The 24,119-nt window shown below is 38.5% G+C and overlaps 1 protein-coding gene across 1 annotated transcript in view; it reads right to left on the minus strand.

Annotated features, from left to right (window-relative positions):
• LOC113440202 (NACHT, LRR and PYD domains-containing protein 12) overlaps window positions 1-24,119 on the minus strand; it is a 432,514-nt gene that overhangs the window by 48,388 nt on the left and 360,007 nt on the right. The window contains exons 3-4 of the mRNA XM_087928375.1: window positions 20,738-20,770; window positions 17,324-18,995 (exon numbers count right to left, since the gene is read on the minus strand). Of these exons, the coding sequence (XP_087784501.1) occupies window positions 17,324-18,995; window positions 20,738-20,770 (1,705 nt within the window). The remainder of the gene's footprint in view (window positions 1-17,323; window positions 18,996-20,737; window positions 20,771-24,119) is intronic.

Raw genomic sequence — 24,119 nt, forward strand, 5'->3', positions numbered from 1 at the left:
ACTATTCACCAGGAACAGCATTAGCCACCAGACTTGAAATTTTATACCAAGACAACCTAGAATTACGCCACCTTCGGTATGATCTAAGTATAGTACATAAAATTATCTACTGCAATGTCCTACCTGTCAATGAATACTTCAGCTTCAACCACAACAACACAAGAGCACACAATAGATACAAACTCAACCTGATTGCAGGAAATATGACTTTAGCAACAGAGTGGTCAATGTCTGGAATACTCTACCTGACTCTGTGGTTTCTTCCCCAAACCCCAAAAACTTTAACCTTAGACTGTCTACTATTGACCTCATCCCTTTCCTAAGAGGTCTGTAGGGGGCGTGCATAAGTGCACCAACATGCCTACCGTCCCTGTCCTATTGTTTCTTTTTTATTCGTATCCATTTCATGTATTCAAAACCATGCTTATAGTTTACCTGTTCTGTAATACTTGCTTGACAAATAAAATAAATAAATAAATAAATAAAATAATAATCAAAATGCTACACATAGGAAGGCAAGTCTCTCTTGAATGTAGATGGAAACTAAAGTACTTAATGTAGATTAGCAATTACCTTGCAAGTCAATATTTATATTAAAGCAGATTCCCAAAATCCTCAGCAGAAGAAATTTTCAGGGATCTTTACAGTATTAAAGGAAGTTAGTAAAAAATCGAAGAGAAAGTTCAAGAAGTGATAACAATATGACATAAGCCACCCAAATAACAAAAAGAGTGCAGTAAATTTCAGATAAAATCTTGTCATAAAGTGTAAAAATTTTAAAGTATATGAGAATTCTCAAAGAATGACCAAACATTATAGACCTATAAATCTACACACAGCTGCAAATTTTTTAATCAGTATAATTACTGTCATATCTGCACATTGCTGAGTGAAGCATCTTGAGGGATGAGGAGATTATACAGATGCCAGTTGAAGGAGCCCAGCAAGGAGCATCAACTGACAGAGGTATGTTGCAACCTTCGAGGCAATCCCCTCATTTTCCAGAAGGAATTTTGCCCCCTGCAAAGAGTATCTCTCCAGGGTGGGGATTTTATCAAGGCCAGGGGTGGATTCATTGCCAATGGCAGCCAGCACCAATACAGCCCTGGTCTGAAGGGGGGTTGCCCAGACAACAGACAGCAGCCACTTCCCCTCCACCTGTCCAGGCCATGCCCATTTTCCTCCTGGCAACCACAAATGCAATCCCAACCTGCAGCGAGGCCACAGGTACCCCTATTCCAGAGAAGCACCACCCAGCCAGGCTTCAGGGGGCCTACCCAGCCTACGTACACCACCCGGCCTGTTCCTTTCATTCCAGTTCAATCTGCAGGGGCCTGGCATGTGCCACCTCCCCAACCACGACCCAGGCTGGATCAAATACCTTTAAGGCTGTATTTGATGGCCGTCATGAACATTTCAATTACTTCCTTGCTCGAATCCAATCCCATATAGAACAATTTGGAGATCAATATGCCACAGAGCGTGATTTAGTTACGACCATAACAGATGGGATGAATGAAGGGGATGCTTCAGACTGGGTGGCCCAAGTACACAACGAACAAGCCCCTGAACTACATGATGTAAACAGATTTATTCAATTGTTAAGACTCAGATTTGAAAATCCAGACAGGGTAGCAGAGAATGAAGAGAAGTTAATGGAAATGAGGCAAGGCAAGCAACCCTTGTCAGAATTTATTTGGGACTTTAGAAGGCTCGCAAGCCACCTCATGGATTGGCCTGAAAGAATGACTTTACACTACTTTAAAAACGCCATTGATCCAGAAGTAAAGAAGGACTGTGAAATTAGGGGAATCCCAGAGATCTTACAATCGTGGTGTGCCACCTCCCTTAGCTTAGATCACAGCATCAACCCACACAGGAAACCTCTTCCGGTGGCCCCGCCTAAGAGAATTGTGGCTAGGAGGCCACTGACCGGACCAACCGAAACTGCTCATACCCAACCCACCAGGGGGCTGAAATGTTACCACTGTGGCCAAGCCAGCCATAGAGCAGCAGACTGTCTGACCCCTACTCCTGTACCACAAGCACCGCAGTCGAAGTCTAATCCAGCTGTTAGAGGTCAGAAGAATCAAGGAAGACCTCCGGGCATTGGTGGGTTTGCCAAACACATCCTGGGAAAGGCCCCTCTGTGCAGATGGGAGCAACAGACCACCAGACTGGCACCACGTCCCTGAGAACCCGACCAGAGAAGACGACCCAATGGTGAGTGATCCCATCATATCTTTTACAGTCAAGGTCAAGTTAGTGGTACCAAACACGGGGAAGGCTGGAGAGTTAGAAGCTTTCATTGATACTGGGTGTTCTAGATGTCTTATCGGACTCTCTATCATTGAACAATTGGACATAAAGGCTAACCTGCTAAAACACCCAATCAGATTTGAGCAAGTGGATGGAACCTTAATTGGGGGGACCCCAGCAACCCAAATGACAAAATTGATCAAGATGGAATTAGGGCCTCATCGTGAACTCATATGCTTCATAGTGGCCCCCAAGATGTCAGAATCAGTCATACTGGGACTTGCTTAGCTAGACAAATGGGCCCCGATGATCAAATGGGAGGATGGATTCAGAAAAATCCTCATTGGACCGGGCCCATTGTCCCCTCTTCTGCTCACTACAAAACCACCAGTCAGCTTGAACCCAGAGCCTGAGCCAGCATCCATAGCATCCCACCTTCTCCCAGATAACTCCCAGGTACCTGACCAATACAAAGACTTGGCTGAAGCATTCAGTGAAGAAGAGTGTAATGTTTTACCTCCCCATCGAGCCACTGATTGTGCCATAGAATTAGAGCTCAGGGCAAAATTACCAAAACCAAAGATGTATTCCATGACACCTACTGAAATGACTGAATTAAGGAAATACATCAACAGCAATTTGGAACGAGTGTTCATTGAGCCTGCCAAATCAAGATTAGCTGCCCCCGTGTTGTTCAAGGAAAAGAAAAATGGTGGGTTGATACTGTGTATTGACTTTAGAGGTGTGAACGCCATATGCATCAAAAACATGTATCCTCTCTCCCTTATGAAGGACTTATTGAACCACCCGTCGAAGGGCAAGGTATTCACCAAGCTAGATCTCAGGGAAACTTACTACCAGGTCCGCATCAAAGAAGGAGATGAGTGGAAAACAGCTTTTAACTGCCCTCTGGATAGCTTCCAATTCAAAGTCATGCCTTTCAGACTTCAGGGGGCTCCTGCAGTGTTTATGCAGCTCATCAATGAGGTGCTACACCCGCACCTTTACCAGGGGGAACTCATATACCTGGTGACATCCTTATCTTCAGCAAAACCATGGAAGCACATATTCAATTGGTCTGACAAGTCCTAGAAAAACTTCTAGCCGCCAAATTATATGTGAAACTCTCAAAATGAGAATTCCATAAAGAGTCGCTGGACTATTTAGCCTACCAAATATCCAACATGGAGATTGAAATGGACTCTGGAAAGGTGAAAGCGGTGCTGGACTGGCAACCCCACAGAACCCAAGAGGAACTTCAAAGTTTCTTGGGTTTGCCAACTTCTTTAGACAATTCATTCCATCCTTTGCTGAAGTTGCCCTCCCATTAATGGAGCTATTAAAAACATACCCGTCACCCACCAAACTGAAGCCAAGTGAACCCCTGGCTTGGACTATGGACTGTCAGAAAGTTTTCGAGACCTTAAAATGCCTCTTTACAGCTAAGCCCATCCTCCAACACCTGGGAGGCAACTAAGCCGTTTATTGTCCATTTATTGGCACCTCTTTTGCTGCAAAAAGACTCTCAAGGCCGACTGCCTTGAGTTTATGTGTCCAAAAAGCTGACAGACACAGAGTGAAGGTGGGAGGTCTGGGAGAAAGAAGCATTCTCCATATGACGGGCTTTATTGGATTGGAGGCATTTTGTAGAAGGAGTGCCAGAGGCCTTTGGGGTATGGACTGATCATAAGAATCTCAAGACTCTAAAGACCCCAAGGAGATTATTACCCAAACAAGTCCACTGGGCCCAATATTTCAAGCTATTCAACTTCAACATTAAGTACATTAAATATATCCCCAGTAAAGCCTTCAACTTAACTTCACTGTTTTATTAGGCACAGTTTAAAGTCACAAAAGTAAATAATGAGGCAAACAAAAAACCAAAACAAACCGCATTGATGAGAGTTCCAAAGCAAGCCAAGATAACTAATTATAAACTCCAGGAAAATAACTGAGAAAAGTCCATGGGAAGAACACCAGCAAAGATAAGCCTCTTTCAAGGTAAACACTAATTGACTTCAGCAATTCTAACTGCGCAGTTGCAAACTTATATACATAGCTCCCACCTGCAAGCCACGAGGAGGATCGTGGTAATCTCCTCTTGAGTAGACCTCGCTTTTCCCTGATCCTCTCCTCCCTGCATGACCTAGAATGGATAGGGGATGGGCCTGGATCCTCCTCTGACTGCTCAGCTGGCCTCTGCCCTTCCCCAGCCTCCTCCGCCACCTCTGGAGCCACACTCCCACTCCCTGTTGGCTGTTCCTCCTCTTCTTCAGAGTCAGACTCCACCAGGGGCATGACATAGATCCCTTCAACTGCCTTTTAAAGCAGGAGACAAAGTATATTTGTCAACCAAGTATCTTAGTTGAAACTGCCCAGTACAAAGCTAGGTCCAAAATTCTTGGGTCCGTTCCCAATTTCAAAGATAATCAATCCGGTCACTGTCCAATTAAGTATTCCTCGACTATTGGGGAAAATTCATCCAGTGTTCCATTGTATTTTACTAAAACCAGTACTACACATCAATGATAAGACCACTGCCAATTGCTCCCCTAAACCGTTAATGGTACAGTGGGGAACACATTATGAAATTCAGAAAATTCTCTATTCTAGATTACACTGTGGCTGATTGCAATATTTGGTCTTGTGGAAAGGATACCCTCTCAGATGCCAGTTGGGTAAAGAGTTGGGATGTTCACGCTGATCAGTTGGTTAACCATTTCCATGAGGATTTTCCCCACAAAACAAAGGGTCCTCGTGGAGGGGGGAGAGGGGTTAAGGACAATGTATTAACCCCTGCATCTGTTTTGTTTTTTTTTTCTTTTAGGAGGAGTTTTCAAGGGGGGGGACACCTGTCAGCTTTGAAATTCAGCTGCCACATAATGAAAGGGGGGGGGTGGAGTTGAAAAGTTCAAGGTTATTCTCTATGTCGTAGTAAGAAATTCCAGTTGCAGTTAATTGGTTCTCATGATTTATGAAGTGTAGAAGTGGGAGGAGAAAAGGTGGATTCTGTGTAACGTGCAAAAATACTTTCACTTTGGGAAATGGCCTTAGATGTACCAGATCTGTTCCTAAATAAATCAATTGGAGAGAATATGTCTCAGAGTGATTGATATCATGGATATTTTCTGGATGCCTTACACCTGGATTTATTGGAACTTTGAAGTTTAAAAAACCTTCAATAGAGAAAAAAGGGTGAAGTTTGGAAATAAAAGAGAGTGCCACCTAGTGATCAAAAAATTTATTCATGATTTTTTAAAAAAAACTTTTTTGGGGGGGAACTTGACTTAATACAAAGGGAGTGAAATTTTGATACAATAAAATAGAGACCCTGGAAAGTGAACGCGGAATTTTGAACATTAAAATAAAGAAAGAAGCAAGAAGAAATTATCTGGGGATTGTTTGGTATAAACTTGGACTTATGGACATTGGACATCTGAAAAATCTAAAGAGGAATTAATAAAAGCTGATCATTGGAAATAAACTTTACAGACATTAGTTGAATTAATCTACTGGACAGAATCATTTAAAAATGGAAGAATCTCTTTTGGAACTAAAAATGGAACTTAGAAATATGAAAGAAACACTACAAGAAAAAGGCAAATCATTTGGCTTTGCTCTACAGTTTTTAGAAATGGCAATTTTAAAATATGAAGAACAACAAGGAGTGCCAGAAGAGGAGGAGCTGATAAAAGGCTTTTTTTTATGAACATTTGGAACAACGAATATTAAAGCGAAGGGGAGAAAGAGTGGGAATTAAAAACTTGAGATACAAGGAGGTAACTAAAAAGGGGAATGTTTTAAAAACCAAACATTGTAAAAAGAAACAACAGAAAAGTAAATTGTGGAGGGAAGCTTTTAACAGGGAGCGGGATAAAAACTGGAGTATGAAAAGAAGGGGAGAAATGAAGAGAAAAAGAAGTGACAAGAAACAGGACCAGAAATATGGAAATGAAATAAAAATAAAAATAAATTGTTTATTTAAAAGACATAGAGATAATGGTTAAGTATTAAGAAAGGGAATTCTGCAAGGTGATAAGGTGTAGTATAAATGTGTTAGAAGTTATATACTATTTAGAAAATAGGGAAATATAGACTATTAAAATCAAAGATTAGAACTGATTTTTTTTGTTATTGGAATGCTTGTTTTTTTACTAAACTATATACAGAGATAAATGGAATAAATGTGAAAAAGAACTATGATAAGTTTATTAACTATGTTTAATGAATATATAGAATAAAGTTGAAATGAATTATGAGGATTGTTGTAATGAGATTAATATCAGTGTTTTTAATTAATTGAATAGATTATTTTTTCTTTTTGAAATTATAAATAATTTTTATGTAATGAAAGCAGAAAGTACCAAGGTATATATGCTATATAGTTGCTAGGAGGTTAATATTATTAATTTTTTAGGCAATAATTAAAAGTTAAATGAATATTTGGATTTAAAGGGGAATTAATTAAAGAACATATAAGTTATAGGGGTGGCACACTCAAATTAGTAATTGTAGGGGGAAATCTTTTTGAAATGTTTGAATTGTATTAGAATTTGTGAAATGATGAAATAAGAACATGCAATGAAATTGCAAACCTGACAGATAAAAGTTAAAAAGTAAAATGAATATGAAGGTATGGGAGTTTAAATAAGTTTAAAGAAATAGGCTAAGGAATATATTGGAAAATTTATAGAAAAAGCTGGAGGAAAGTATTTGAGAAAAATAATAGAAAATATGTAAAGTAATGGTAAGATATGAAATTAAATGTGAAAGATGAGTATGTAATCACAGTCATGTTTGTATGGAAATGTGAAAACCTAGAATCATGCTGTTCACTAAAAAAGATGTTTTTAAAATGTGGAAAACTGAAATAAAATTTGATTTAAAAAGAATGAAATTCTAAATCTATTTTCTTTTTAAAATAAGAAGTTAATTTAGATGGACTTCCAGTGGTGCTTCCGTCGGCGACGGTTCAGAGGCCGCGATCATGTGTGGCTCTGATCTGTGTTTTCCCTGTTGGAAGGGTTCCTACGGGACCAGTGTCATCCTGACCCACATTGAAGGGGTGGGGGAAGAGGGGGAGACCACCAGCTGGGTCAAGGGGAGCCGTATCTCCCCTCCCTAGCTAGGCATTACTCCCCTCGAAGACAGGGCAAAACGGCAGTCTAAAATGGCTGCCCTGAAGACAGAAAGCTGCTGGGACCTAAGTTTTGTGCTGGAGCAGTGAAGTGGTGAGCAACATGTAACCAGATGAAAGAACTTGATTTTTTTTCTTAACAACCCCAAGAAGTAGAAAGTGTCCTCGTGTAGGACTAATACAGCAGTGAACGGAAAATAAGAGGAAAATACAAGGTAAACAAAATTGGAGTATAGAAAGTTACAATGAAGTTGGAGACTAAACTTTGAATAATATGAATTAGCACTAATTAGGCATTGGATTAAATGCTGGACTTGCCTGGAACTGGTTATTATTAAGAAGATTAATTGTGGAAATGGTTGTAGATTAATGTTTAATATAAATAAAGGAGAAATGAAAAGAATTTTGAAAAGTGAAAAGTGATACAGAGCACCATCTAATGGTCAGAAAAAAAAATTCCCCTACAAAATTGCATGGAAACTTACTGGACCTGTTATGAAATAAGAGACAAATAAAATAATAAGAACCCCAGAAATTAAAAAAGGGGGGGAGAAATTCTACTAAGAGGATTTACAAATGCAATTCCCTGGGACTGTTGGGGGTTGACTGTGATAAAAAGACAGAAGGATTAACAAGAGAAATAAAGATAAAAGGAGACTTTTGGCAAAGATTGCAATAAAAGACTCTGAATATTAATTAACTGATTACAAAAATGGAAGAAATAAGCAAAGACTTTAAGTTGGAATTACAAATGGTAAAAGGAATGATGAAAGAAAGAAAGGAATTATTGGAAATATTGGAAAAGAAAATAATGGCGATGGCAGAAGAACAAAGAAATCCTAGTGAGGCAGAGTTAAAAGAAGAAGAAAGAAGTTCAGACAGACATGGAGAACAAGAGACATTGCCAAAAAAACATTGAAGGAATTAAGACTATGACACTGAGGACAGAGTTAATAAATAAAAGAGAAAATGCTCCCAGGATTAAACAAAAGAAGAAGAAATTATACAAGAGGTAACTTCAAAAGAGAGAACAGGAAAGTGGGGGGAGAGAAGATGGGTAAAATGCTAGAAGAAAAGACGGAAGACCAGAGAAATCAAGAAAAGGGAAAGTTGGCTAATAAAAGAAATAAAAAAGCCAAAAAAATCAGAGATAAGGGTTATAGACTCTATAAGGGGGATACCACATGGAATACAGATTGGTGTTTAGTTTAAAACTTGTTGGGAAATATTTTAGGAATGTATAATTATGTGTGTGTGTGTGTGTGTGTGTGTGTGTGTGTGTGTATGCTTGCACTGGCACGAAGCTGAAAGCACCAGCCTGAGAATGGCGAGTGGGACCTCGCCGAAATGTCGCCAAGATACTCTTAATCTTACACGGGAAAAGACACCTAGACCTATGAATATATATATATGTTTTCTGAGGTTCTCATGTGGGTATTTGTATGTGGATCTTTGGTTGTTCAGGTTTTCTCCCGCGTAAGATTCGAAGTATCTAGGCAACGTTTCGATGAAGTCTCATTCATCATCTTCAGGCTTCTGTCTTCGGCTCTGTGCTTCTCAGAGTAATGGAGATTGCAGCTGCTTCCTCCTTTTAACTGCCAGTGGGGTGGGACTTGATTGGGTGGGGGCTTGGCTGTGTTCTGATTGGGTGGGGTGTGTTCTCATTGGTAGGGGTTTGGCTGTGTTCTGATTGGTTGGGGGTTAGCCGTGTTCTGATTGGTTGGAGGCGTGTTCTGTTCAGGTGGGGGCTTGGTTGTGCTCAGGTTAGTCTTAGTTGCTGGGGGATTTGAGCTGGTGAGCTGTGATCTTGCTGTTTGGCTTCGAGTTCTCATCGACACGACCATGGACCAGAAGCTGCACTGCAGCTGCATCACTACCCACTTCAAACCCCTCCGAGCCATACATGAAGCAAACTGACACCCACTATGAAGATGCAGCACAACCAAGCCCCCACCTGAACAGAACACGCCTCCAACCAATCAGAACACGGCTAACCCCCAACCAATCAGAACACAGCCAAACCCCCTACCAATGAGAACACACCCCCACCCAATCAGAACACAGCCAAGCCCCCACCCAATCAAGTCCCACCCCAACTGGCAGTTAAAAGGAGGAAGCAGCTGCAATCTCCATTACTCTGAGAAGCACAGAGCCGAAGACAGAAGCCTGAAGATGATGAATGAGACTTCATCGAAACGCGTTGCCTAGATACTTCAATCTTACGCGGGAGAAAACCCGAACAACCAAAGATCCACATATATATATATATATATATATATATATATATATATATATATATATATATATATATGAATATGAACTTATGTAAAATGTGTTATGAACCCTTTTCCTTTTTGGAGGATCAAAACAAAGGAATGGGAATGAATTAAAAAATATGATTACTAATGATTATAAGTAAAATGAAGACAAAATGAGAGATATTAAGAAGTTATTTTAGGGATTTACTGGAGGGGATATATACAGTTGATTATTTAATGCGTATTAGAATTGAATAATAAGAATATTTTATTATGATTAAAATAGGGGAATGGAAAATATCATGTGGAAACAAAATATATTGGTTTTATTATTTTTTTAGATCGTTTATTATATATTGGCTTAGGGAAAATTAAGAATAATGATGATGTGTAATGTAAAATAAAATAGGTGGTAAGCTGAAAATGGAAATAATAGGGGATAAAGAATTGAAAACTTATGTATGGATGAAATGATATTGATATTGAATTAATGAATTGAAATATGAAATGCAAATTTATTTAAAGATGAGTGGAATGGATAATGATATGAGTTAATATTATATAAGATTAATGGAAATGAAAGTATGACTATGCACAAGTGTATTAATCTGGAAAAATGTTGCTCACGTGAAAAATAACTTGGGGGAAAAAGAAGTTAATTTAGACATCAAAGTATATTCCCACAATTTGGTTAGCCATTGTTCATCAAAGGATCTCAAACATCACATATATGTGTATGTACAGTATGTTTGTATGTATGTATACCATGTGAGGTATAGGTGTATGTGTTTGTGTGTGTGTGTGTGTGTATGTATACACACACGCACATACACACACGTACACCATGTAAGTAGGGCCTGGCCCGATTTTTTTGGGTACGCCTAATATAAGCCCTACCCCCAAAATAAGCCCGATGTTTTGGGCATGGCCAGCATGAGAGGCGGTGAGCAGGGTGTACATGTGTGAGAAACAATGGTGTCTGGCTGCGGCTGCAGCCTGAAGCCCCCTTGGAGCAGCGCAAATCCGAGCATGGAGGTATGTGTCTCCTTTGCAGAAGGAAAGGGGGAAAAGTGTGTTCCAATCACTGCGTTGCAATGTAGTGGGTGGGGTGGGAGAAGAGAGAGAAAATGTCAGAGTATATTCATGAATTGGAATAGAGCTTGGTAACAAGGTCAGGCATAGCAACTAAGTCAGCCAATGAGAACTGCTTTGGAAACTGAAACTAGAAGTAGCCTAGGCTGGAAACTGAAACTAGAAGTAGCTTAGGCGCGGCTCTATATTAAGCTCTGCAGCTATATTAAACTCAGAGTCTGTCTATTGAAAATAAATTCTCCTCTGCTTGCCTGCTGAACTAAAGTGAAACTGCTGTCTGTTTCTGAGCTCCTGAGTTGCTACTGAAGTTACTTGCAACATGTTTCTGTCTGAGTTTGCTCCATGTTGGAGAAATCTACAACTGGTTTGTAAAATGTACTTATTATGTTACTAAGATGTTAAATGAAGCATCAGCCATCTGTGTTTATTTTTCTGGCACTGAATTAACGCTGCAAAACTCTGAATAGAAAAGGCCTCTTGATTCCTGTACATGTCTTTTCACTTTTCACCAAGTGTAAATGTCTATGTGTGTGTGTATGTAGCAGAGCTCTTCCCAAGTCTTCTCACTGCCTTGAAAAGCTCCGCTCCCCAACACACACACACACACACACACACACATGTTTAAACACACTCCTCTGCACGTCTTTTCATTTTTCAGTAAGGAAAAGACATGCACAGGAATCAAGAGGCTTTCTTTCTCTCCTCTCCCACCCCAGCGCTCTTAAGCTGGTTGCCATGAAAAAGAAACTGACGCATGTTCCTCCATCCTCTGTAAGACCTCACTACTGGTAATAAGCTCTCTGTGCAGAAAAGGATGAAAATCTGCAGAATGCTGCCATGTGCCAAAAATGCAGCTCCTTCTGCCAGTTCTGCGAATGGGGGGTCAGCTTTCCCAGTGCACAAGCCTGGCTGGGAGGAGCGCTGCCTACACCCCTCAAGCACAGTCACCTTAAGATGCACAGTATTGTGCGCTGAAAATGAAGTATGATCTCCATTTTGGCTGCAGTGGAGCCAAAGAGTCTAAAGAGGGCCAGGTGTGAGGGGAGACAGCAACGGCTCTGAGAGCAGGGGGAGCGAGAGCGAAGGCAAGGAGCTGCATGTTAACCTGGCGGGAGGTGGGAAAGTTTTTGCGGGTGTCACAAGCAGCTCTGCCCTCTGTCTTCCTGGCCAGGTGGTTGAGGGGTGATGGAACAAACTGCGCACCACTGATAGCATCACTTTCACCCGTCTCCTTCTGGCCACGGTGCTTCTGTTTGTTGGGCTGCTTCCCAAAGCTGGCAGCTCCACGGCCAGCCACTTTGCTTTTTCCCCATGGGACGCTCATGGGAGGCATGCGCAGTGGCGCTGGTAGCAAGTGGAGGCAGAAGCAGTCCCAATGTGCCACCCACTCCATCCCTCTGTCTCTCAGCTTGCCTCTGGCCCCACCAAACAAACAACACCACAGGGTATCTGGATTACCTGCCTCCCCCATGCCTCTGCCTCCACCTGCTGCAGGTGTGACCACACAAACCTCCTGCAAGGCTGCTGGGATTGCTTCTCTCCCTCCTCCCCCATGTCTCTCCCATTGCTGCCATGCAAGGCTGTGGTATTTGCGCTGCACCAAGGCGTGCTGAGAGCTTGGCCCAATGCAGCTTCTGAGATCACTTCTCCCCCGCCTTTCCCCTGCCTCTCTCCCTTCCATTTCTCCTTCTGGAATCACTTCTCTCCCTTCTCCCTCCACTGAGTCTCTCCCTTTCATTGCTGCTTTTGGGATCACTTGTCTCCCTCCCCACATCTCTTTTCTTTCCATTGATGCTTCTGGGATCGCTTCTCCCCCTCCCCGTGTCTCTCCCTTCCATTGCTTCAGTGCAAGCCTCTGGTATTTGCACTGCACCAAGGAGGCCAAGGCATGGTGAGAGCTTGGCCCATTGCAACTGCAGGCAAGCAGACAGTCTGATGGAGAGAGCAGGGACAGCAGTAGCACTTTAAAAAAAGTAAGATCTCCCTGAAAATATGCCCAAGTGCTTATTTTCAAGCCCAAAAGAAAACAAGACTGGGTCTTGTTTTCAGGGAAACATGGTATGTGTGGAGGGTAGGGGTGCAGTGGCCTAGAGGTGGAGCTCTTGCCTCACAATAGGGAGGGTGAGAGTTTGATCCTAAATAGAGGCAGATATTTCTCTCTCTGGGCACTGAGAATATATCTGCTGAATAACACTCCACATTGGCGACAGGAAGAACATCCAGCCAGTAAACACTCAGCTTTGCCCACCCCACAAAGGTTTATGGGGTCATTAAAAGAGGATTGTATGTATGTATGTATGTATGTATGTATGTATGTATGTATGTATATCCTTCCCTCAAAACGATGCTATAGAGCATTGCACACCAGAAGAACTAAACACAAGAACAGTTTTTTCCCGAACGCCATCACTCTGCTAAACAAATAATTCCCTCAACCCTGTTCAACTATTATAAAGTCTGCACTACTATTACTGTTAATCTTGTCATCACTCCTTATCACCCATTCCCTCCCACTTGTGATTGTAGGACTGTAACTTTGTTGCTTGTATACTTAGGATTTATATTGACTGTTTCCTAGTATGATTTGTTTGCTTATTGTACCCTATGTCTATCATTAAGTGTCGTACCTTATGATTCTTGACACTTGGAGAAGGTATCTTTTCTTTTATGTATACTGAGAGTATTTACACCAAAACAAATTCCTTGTGTGTCCAATCTTGGCCAATAAAGTATTCTATTCTATTCTGCTCTATTCTATGCTATATATATATACACACATATATATACATATATGCTATATATATATACATACATACATGTATACGCACACACACATCTTGTAGGCTTTAATATACTCAATCCTAGTATTCAGTATATTTTAAAGAAATGTGTGGTTTAGTAATCCTTAATAAAGAATATCTCAGAGTGAAATGGATTACAACTTTCAAAATTTGTTCCAGACGACAATGAATTATTTACCAGTATTATTGAGCATGAAATATTTCCACCATATATGGAAGAAGGATCTTTTCATTACATTTTCAGCATTTCAGAGGAAAAGCGTTACTGATGTTTACGATCATGGTTGAGTAATATACTATAGTCATATATCTTACACTAAATCTCTCTTAATATAATGCAAATTAAAAATTCTATTTCTAATATTCTATGTTTGTGTGTGTACATGTGTGCTCAGATGTGTTTATGTGAAATTGTTCTGAAAATAAACTCTAATTTGTGGGGGGCGGAGGGGGAGGAAGACTACTTTGTTTTCCTAAGCATAAAGAAGGACAGGAGGGATTACCAAATATTTACCAAAGAATGCAAAACAATTACTGATGCTCGGACTCTTTAATTAAGACTAGTTGGCTATTTTGATAAGCCTTCCCTGACACTGAGAAGCTTTAGTTCTGCAGCTTTCAATTAGATCTCTTGAAGCCACATACACCAGTCGCAGGATTGTTCATTTCTTAGTGCAGCCCTGAGCTTTCTCCTCCTCACATTCAAAAATGCCATTCAGGTTTTATTCACAGAACTTGGTGCTTTAAGATGCTGCTTTAAGGAAATAGTAATTACAATGGTCCCCCAGTGATGATGGATAACTGCCCTGTGCAATCCAGGTCTAACATATGGTTGCCAATACAAGTGAGGTCAGTGAGAAGATAATGGTTGTCATAGAGGCCATGACATCTGCAGAAACACTAGATTTCATCCCCAAAACCTGAAACATTTTTAGATTGGGGACTCCACCACAGTCAAGCAATGAAATTCAAGTAATACCGCTGGGCAGCAACTATCCCCAGCCTGTCCCTACAATCTCATATAATGGCACTTACAACCAGATATCAATAAAGAGGCACAATTGCTCCCTGCCAAGATGCCATATACAATTGTTGCTGTCTTGGCTGATGAAAAAACAAAACTGGGTAAAGAAAAACTATCCATGTTACTGTCTGCCCAGGCTTCTTTTATAGCAAAGTGGGGTGGCATGATTACTTGGAAAGAATAGGACCAATAGCTGATTGTTAAGATTTATTACTAAGATTTATGATGAGAAAATAACATAAAAACTCAATGAATAACATTTACTTTCAGATGAAGATCTCTATATACGTTTCTCTGGGAAATATAAGTTTGGTTGCTTTTTCATGTATTTGTGATGAACTAGAGAAGGATCCTTCCTCTTTGGAAGACAGCTAAAAGAAATAACAGTTCCCAGCCTAATCCCTGTCAACTCATTTCCTCAGTGTTTCCACTACCAATAGCACATTGACCAACTATCCACACAGTCACTCTAATTCACTCCATTTACTAAGAACAGATTAATATTTGCCAAGCATTTTCACTGATTCAGCTATCAATTCAACCCATCCAAGAGGGTGCAGTAGCCTCTTTGTTAACCTTCAATACCCACCCCATAGCCATCATAAACACACAAGACCACCTGTTACAAAGCCACAAAAACAGGTGGGAGAGCATGTACTCTCTTTTCTCACTTCAGAGAAGGCCCTGACACTATACCCTGCCACTAATCAAGGAATTCCCATGAAAATAATGTACCCTAAAATACTTAAGTTTTACTAACTCTCCTTCCTTGTCTCTCAATGTCTGTTGTAATTCAGATCCATCCTAGGTTCAGGAACCTCCAGTAAAGCTTCCTCTACTGATGACTATGAGAAACTGATGAGAGATTTCTGTTAACAGTATTTAGGTTAATATGCAAATTGCTAATATTTTGCAGAGGTTTCTTTATCAATAACATCTAGAATGAAATTCTAGCAGTTACTTACCTGAGGATACTTAAGTTTCTCAGTTTTGTCAGTGCTTGAAAGAACTCTTCCATATATCTTTCATTGAAACTCCATTCCCTAAAGGGGAAAGATATTTTTGCTCTTCAGACTTTCGCTTCAGTGTTTCCAGTTACTCTACTTTGCAAATCTAATTGGCATTCCAGTCCATTTGAAAAGTAATCACAAATAAATGCATTCATATTGCAGTAGTAGAAAAAAGACCATTTTGTAAATGTAAGGTTTACAAGTAGTCCTTGGCCAACAACCATGTTGAACCTATTCATTACAGTCAAAAGTTGTGATAGTCATTAAGTGAAGCTCCCATGTGATCGCCTTACTTACAACTGTGAAATATGAAGTATTGTCTCTAAAATAAAGTTTAATTATAAAAAGTTAAGGAACTTTTTTATTGTTCTTATAATTAACAATGTAGTTCAGAAAAGTCTAAAAAGAAAAGGGTGTGGAGCTTTCTGAGCAGTAGCTAGGGAGATTATTGCCATTTAGCTAGGGACCTTTTGTTGACAAGTGCTCTGAATAGATTGTAAACTTCTTAGTATCCAGCCAGTGGGAAAGCAGGACAGTGTTGAGTACAAGAAAATGGGTATAAAAACCCCTTTGCTTGCTTTGATCTAGGTCCACGTCATGTGCACCCATATTTGCAAATACATAATAAACTTTTGCTAATTTTTGAGCAGGACTTGAGCTCACCCCTGTGGCTAAAGCAGGATAAGAAATTGAAATCTGGAAAAGCTTTACTTCCAACAGATAACAAGCAGCTAAAAGCTACAATGAGGAAATTATTCTTGTATCCTTCTATTAGAGAAAAACAAATCTATGTCAAAGCCAATGTTTCATAAGAATGAAACAAGTAAAAAAACTGCGACACCATAAAGCTTTATAGGAGAGGCCTTAGATGTTAATTTTACAGTTTATTATTCAGTATAACAATTTTCTCAACAAGACTAGAAAATGAACCTTTTATCAATTCAGTGCTGAAGCAGAGAAAATATTCTCCCAAAAACTGTGTCCAAGTCACACCACTAGAAGAAATTTATTTAATTTCTCAATCCACTCCTCTTATTTGACATGAAAAATGAGGTAGTGTTTGAATAAAAATCTCAGATAAAACTATATAGTCATTCATTTTTAAAAACAACTAATTTCAAAATGGCCTTATTTTAAGGGAAGAGCTTAAGAAGTTTCTAATTATTACAGAAGCACCTTTTTATGTTATCTGCCATGTAAGATGGAAAGTTGTACTGCAGTGAAACTTTCAAATGCAGCTCCACAGAACATTTGAGGGTATTGCATGCAGCTCTTTTTAATTAAAGGGAGAAAGATCCTGAACTTTGCTATAACCAAATGAACTTCCAATCAGTTTTTAAAAACTGTCAGTATTGGGCAATGAATAAAATAATCAAGTTTTTTTTGTTTATTTAAAATGTTAGAACCTCTAGATCTCAACAGCAATTGCCTCTCTAATCTTGAGCTGAAATGAACATTTCCTGTTGATTATCAGGCTCTTTAAATGTGAGAGAAATTGATTGATGTTGGCCTTACCAAAGGACAACTGTTCATTTTTAATCAACTTTCCAGCCCACCCAGCCCATCTCTTGTCTTCACTTAAGGATTGAGAGCCTTCTTTAAATTAGTTGCAAAAAGACATTTATGCATACATGTAAATTGCATTTTACTTCTCTAGTATTATATTTGAGACAGTAGGTTAGAGAATAGTGGCAGGATGAAAAATTAAATGAAATATTCAACAGATTTTCAAAAATACTTACTCATTTTCTGGAAGAAATAATTCTCCACGATACAAAAATGCAGAACCTTTGACAAAGAGGTATTTCAAATTCAGGCAGTGTTGTATACAATAGCCCAAAATCATCAATTCCATATCTGAGTTGCACTGATAATCTATTTTAGTGATACCACATATTGCATTTTTTATAAAATTGTCATCCTGTGTCTCATATAAATAACTCAATATTTCTTTTTGCAATTGGAAATTAGGTCTCCTTTTTGAAATACTATCTTTTACACAGTCTAATAAGAATTCTTTAATCTTAGGAGAAATTTCCCATCCAAATTCTTGTTTCAACTCTTTCATTATTTTTTCTTCATGTAAAAAACCAAAGAGGAAGCGAAATCCTACTGCAAAATCAGGCCTAAAAGATTTATGTCTTTTTAATAGCATCTGCAAATTTTTATTCCAATTTTCAGAATGCAGTTCCTCTCCTTCTTCTAGAATATAAAACAAAGCAGCAAAAAACTCCTGGAAGCTTAAGTGAACGAAACTGTAGGTTTTAATACAACAAATGCCCCTTTTGAAGATGCTTTCATTCAGAAAAAGGGAGAGGAAGTCTCTCTGATTCAAAGTGACTTCTTCCTCCATAAACAATGTTTTCTGTTTCCAGACTCCTTCTACAGCCAAAGAGCATAAACCTTTCACACTTGATTGGACATCCTGTTTGGCTTCTTTATGGTGAAACTTTAACAAACTGGAGAAATACAGTATATAGATTGCAGTGAGAGTATATGGTGTCTTCTGAAGATCCTTTCCACTTTCCATCTCCTGTTTCATCACTGTACAAATGATCCAGCTCACAAGGGGAATGACACACATGGTGAAAAGGGTATCATTTTGTTTAACAAATCTGAGAGCTTGAGTTGCTTGGTCTTTGTTCTCAAAAAAATTATAGAAATATTTTTGTCTCTCCTTTGTGGAAAACCCCAATATTTCAACATTACGTGGGCGCTCTAAATATTGATGGAGTTTCTCCAAAGAAGTTGGTCTTGTTGTGATTATAAGAGAGGATTTAGGAAGAAGCTTTTTTTGAAATAAACTCCTCAAAAGAATTCTCACTGGCTCTTTGTTCCAGGGATCATTGCAAAAGTAGTTTTCAGGCTGATCAAAGGAATATTTTAATTCATCAAACCCATCAATTATGAACAGAAGCTTCTCTTCATTCTTCAATATGTTTCGAATAACATTTTTGGATTCATGACACTTGAGCCATTCTTCTGAAATTATCTCTGCAATGCTACTCTTCTCTGACTCTGCATGGACATTCATCTTTCTACAGCAAATATAGAAAACATAATTAAATTTGTCCTGGTATAGTAGTTGAGAAGCCCAATCAAATATAATTTTTTTGGCCGTTATGGTTTTTCCAATTCCTGCAGCTCCCTGTAACACAACAACTTGTGGAATTAATCCATTTTTATCAGGGTTAAATAATGCTTCAATGCTGGTTGAAGACTCAGCTCGTTTACTGATGATTTCAAGATGTTTCCTTCCCATTGCCAGAATTTCATCTTCTCTCTCCTCTCTAGATGGATGATAATCTAGGATGATTAGCTTTGAATATCTCTGGTTGAGGGACACATATTCACCAGGAACAGCATTAGGATCCTTGATTATTGCAAAATTATCTTTAATATGGCTTCTGTATTCTAAAGAAAGAATGAATGAAATTAGAAGTGAGAAAAATAAAGACTGCACAAGACACATAGATTAAGTGTTTTGTCTGTGTACCTTCTCCTTGAAGCCACCACCACCCCGGCACCCTCTGGATTAATGTGTTGAGGGAAGTTGTAGGCAAATACTTGTTAATACACTAAATAGTTGTCATTTATAAGCTATTTACTTATTCCCCATAATATTTCTTAATGATAACATTAAATCTTAATAAGTTATGTTAAGATTTTGGGGGGGACATTGATAGATGGACATCTTTAAATATTAACCCCTTGGGATATGGTAAATACTCCCAGAATGAGTGTAATTGCCAGCATATTTCATATTTAGGGTGGATTGTTTTTTATTCACAGAGAAACCACATGTATACACAAAACACACACACATACACAAAGATGATCAATTGTCCACGATTTAATTATGTTCTTCTGTAAATTTCTATGGAGTTCTTTAATCCAAACTATCTATTTCAAAGTATCCTTTTCAAAATATCTTTGAAAAAGATGCAGTTGTTATTTAAAAATGGGGTTTGGGTTTCCCAAATATTGAATTAAACAAATATTCATATCTACTGATGATACCAAATTTGGATCAACTTCATTCAGCATAAATTCTGTCTCCCAGGCCCTTTTGGGATATTTATATATAGCATTTTAGTTACTTAGATGTCACTGCCTTCAAAACATAATAGATTATTAGATAGCCGCTATCACTCTTACATCAAGCTGAATATCATGGTATATTATTTCTGAAAAATTGTATTTTGATCCCCTTTTTTATGCTAAATTGATGCAATGCAATAATCCAGGTGTAACATTATTATTTTTTAAATGGTGTTATATGGAAGATTTGGATAGATGCTTGGTTTTTTTTATTTTAGACCAATTAAGGAATGATAATCATGAGATTTTATTATTTCTTTTGTTAAAGGATAAATATCTTTTTACTTCAGCATTCAACTGGCAGTAATTATAGCTATAGGTAGTCTTCACATATCAACTGCAATTGGGACCATCATCTCAATCAGTAAGTGAAGCAATCGTAGCTTCCTCCTTGACTTTGCTTTTTGGAAGCTAGCTATAAAGGTCACTAATAATTTGTTAAATTTGTTTAAGATAGCAAAAAACTATTTATGGCCCCAATTAGTCAATGGACAGAAGGATTCATGTTACTTACAAGATTTGAGTAAGTTGTGTACAAACAGAAATTGTGAATGGACAAATATAATAGTGGATAAACTCTGCCTTCTTGGGGCATCATTTTAGATGAATTTCCTTACTTAAACAGAGAAACAGAATGACACGGGAAGACAAAAAAGCAGTGACAGTGGAAGTGACTTTCAACTTCCTGCTGGCTTCCCCATTGAGTTTCCTTTTGAGAAGCTGGCAGGAGCATTGGAAACCTTCTCTTCTCTTCCCCTCCCCTCCCCTTCTCTCCTTTTTCATGGTCAGAACTGCAAAACCACCTGGAGTTTTTCCCATTAAGATTTTTGGGGTAACTAATGTTCACAGCAGTTTGCATAGAGCAGGGATGTCAAACTCGCATCGTCATGGCGGCATCATGTGACGTAACTGGGCATGGGTATGGCCAGCACATGATGCATCTGGTCCATGAGCTGTGAGTTTGACATTACTGGCATAGAGGGAGAAGGAATGGGGAGGAACTGAATTAACTTTACATATAATTTCAGTAATCCTTTGAATGATTCCTCCCTTACCTGATGAATGTTGGTGAGCATCAACATCTGCAACTAAAGATGAACTTGAGTTAGTGAAATACACATTATAAAAATAGGTAAGTCATAGAGCATTTTTTAAAAATAGGTAAATGCATGGGTTTATAACTTCTATGAATGTCTACATATATAATGTAAATTAGATTTTTTACCTAATAATTCCTATACTTTCCTATATATTTATTTTCCATTTTCTCCTTTTTCTTGTACAGGCAGACTTTGTCAGAATGTTCATGAACTAGCAGAGACATGGTAACAAGGTCAGCCAATGAATGGCATAGGAACAGATCAGCCAATGGGAGCTGAATTGGAAACTGAGTCTGGAAGGAGTCTGGGTGTGGCTTAGCTCTGCACTCTTAGCTCTGAAGCTGCAAACTTGTCTGCTCTGCTGATCTGAACTGAAACTAATCTCTCCTCTTTACCACACTGGAAAAATCTGCTGTTGGTATTGTAAACTTTACTTCATGTGTTATTATGTATATAAAGAAATTAATGAATCCAGGACTTCCAGTGGTGCCCTCCTCGCTGACAGACCGGAGACCATGATCATTCGTGGCTTCGATCCATGTTCTCCCGTTGGAGGACTCTGAACATCAGCTTTTGAGGCCAGAGCCACCCTATCGTGGTGGTAAAGAAGGGGGAGACTGCCAGCTGAGTTGAGGAGAGCCTCATCTCTCCTCCCTGGCTAGGCAAAACTCTTCTCCAAAGGCGGGCTGTAGTGGTGGCCAAAATGGCCACCCTGAAGAGAGAAAGAGCTAACCGGGACAAGATTGTGCAGGAGCGGTGAAGAAGAGGACAGCATGAAAGATGGGCTAATCAGGTGCAACATTTAAATACAAGATACCCCAGAGTTAAAATCTTAAGGAATTTTTAAGAGTAATAATTACAGCGGCGGCCAGAGAAAGTGAAGAAAATTTTTTTGACAGCTGAAAGTGGCTTTGAACCTTGAAAGGAGAAAGCCAGAAGAAGAAATTTGTTTAAATTGAATAAATGTATAATTTTGGCACTAAATAGGCATAGCTAAAGCTGAATTTGAATGTGTCAAAGAAAAAACAAAAAACAGTAATTGATATTTGGACTTATTGGAACTTTGAATTTTAAAAGCCCTAAATAGGGACAAAAAGCGGGGGGAGGGGGGGAATTTGGACATAACAGAGAGTGCCATCTAGTGGTAAAAGAAATTACTTGTGACTTTTTATAACCTGGCTCTTGTAAAAGTTAGACTTGATACAAAGCAAGTGAAATTTTGTTACAATAAAACAGAGACCCTGGAAAGTGAAAGTGGAGTATTGAACATCAAAATAAAGAAAGAAGCAGGGATTGGGATTGGGATTGTTTGGTGACTTTGTCATAACTTAAATTATGGATATTGGATTATTTGATGAATCTGAGAAAGCCTAAAGAAGAATTAATAAAAGCTGATCGTTGGAAATAAACTCTATAGATATTGGTTGAACTAAATTACTGGATAATTGTGGACATAAAGAACAAAGATGTGTGTGTGTGTGTGTGTGCGTGTGTATTAGAAATATTTAAAAATGGCAGAACTTTTTTGGAATTAAAAATGGAATTAAGAAATATGAAAGAAATGCTACAAGAAAGAGGCAAATCATTTGGTTTTGCCTTACAATTTCTAGAATATGAAGAACAAGGAGTGCCAGAAGAGGAGGAGCTGATTAAAGAAGACACCATCTTTAATGAACAATTAGAGCAACGAACATTAAAGTGTAGCAGGGAAAAATGGGAATTAAAAACTGGAGATTTGAGAAGGTAAAAGGGTAAAATTTTGAAAACCAAACAAAGTAAAAGGAAACAGCAGAAAAGGGAATTACAGAAGGAAGCTATAAGGAGGGAAGGGCAGTGGTGATATTCTACCGGTTCGGCCCGATTCGGCCGAACTGGTAGCAGCGATGAGCAGCAGAGACTGAACCAGTTCTCTCTGCCACTCTGCTGTTGTGCCCACCCACCCGGGCTCCCATACTCACCTTTATCCTCTGAATATGAAGTGCAGCTGCTTTGTGCAGCACAGAAGAGTGTTGCGTGATAGATGATGAAGTGACCAGGATCGTGCAGGCTTGCAGGAGGTGAGTTAGAATGCCTCTCCACCTGCGCTTGTGCAAAGTGTGAGTTTGGTGTGCACATGCATGCAAAGTGTGTGCACGCACACAAACTGTGCCCAGCAAGCCACATCCACCAAACTGGTGGTAAAAATATTTGAATCCCACCACTGCGGAGGGGGATAAAAACTGGAGCAAGAAAAGGAGGGGAAAAGTGAAGGGGAAAAAGAAGTAATAAGAAACAGAACCAGGAAATAAAGAAACATGGAAATCAAATAAAAATGAAAAGAAATTGTTTATTCAAAAGATACAGAGACAATGGTTAATTAAGAATTAAGAAAGGAGATTCTGCAAGGTGATGAGGTGTAGTATAAATGTATTAGAAGTAACAAATTATTTAGAAAGTAGGGAAATATAGATTATCAAAATGAAAGATTGGAACTGATACTTTTTTGTTATTGGAATACTTGTTTTTTTTTTTAAACTATACACAGAGATAAATGGAATAAATGTGAAAAAATAGAAATTATAATAAGTTTATTAATTGTGTTTAATGAATTTATAGAATATACTTGAAATGAATTATGAGGTTTGTTGCAATGAGATTAATATCAGTTTTTATGATGAATTGAACAGACTAATTTTTCTTTTTGAAACTATAAATGTTTTTGATGTAATTGAAGGGGAAAGTACCATGCAGAATCTGACTTAAAAGGTATATATGTTATGTAGTTGCTAGGAGATTATTGTTATTAATTTTTAAAGTGATAATAAAAAAGTTAAATGGTTACTGGGACTTAAAGGGGAATTAATTAAATGATATATAAGGTGTAGGGGTGGCACACTCTAATTGGTAATTGTGGGGGAAACTTTTTTGAAAAGTTTGAATTGAGATAGAATTTTTGAAATGATGAAATAAGAATATGTGATGAAATTGAAAACGACAGATAAAAGTATAAAGCACATAGAATATGAAGATATGAGAATTATTTAAAGTTAAAAGAAATGGGTCAAGAAATGAATTGAAAATTTATAAAATAAGCTCTAGTAAGTATTTGAGAAAATTAATAGAATGTATGTAAAGTAATGATAAGATATGAAACTAAATGTGAAAGATGAATATGTAATGAAAGTCATGTTTGTATGGAAATGTGAAAACCTGGAATCATGTTGTTCACTAAAAAAAGATGTTTTTAAAATGTGGAAAACTGAAATAATTTTTTTTACAAAAAAAAGATGTTAATGAATCCTGCTGAATCTGTTATTTGTGTGTGCTTTCTGGAATTTGAATTTCTGCAACAGACTCT

This window comes from Pseudonaja textilis, chromosome 1 (assembly GCF_049901715.1).
Source record: "Pseudonaja textilis isolate UNSWEBS1 chromosome 1, rPseTex1.2, whole genome shotgun sequence".
Taxonomy (NCBI): Eukaryota; Metazoa; Chordata; class Lepidosauria; order Squamata; family Elapidae; genus Pseudonaja; species Pseudonaja textilis.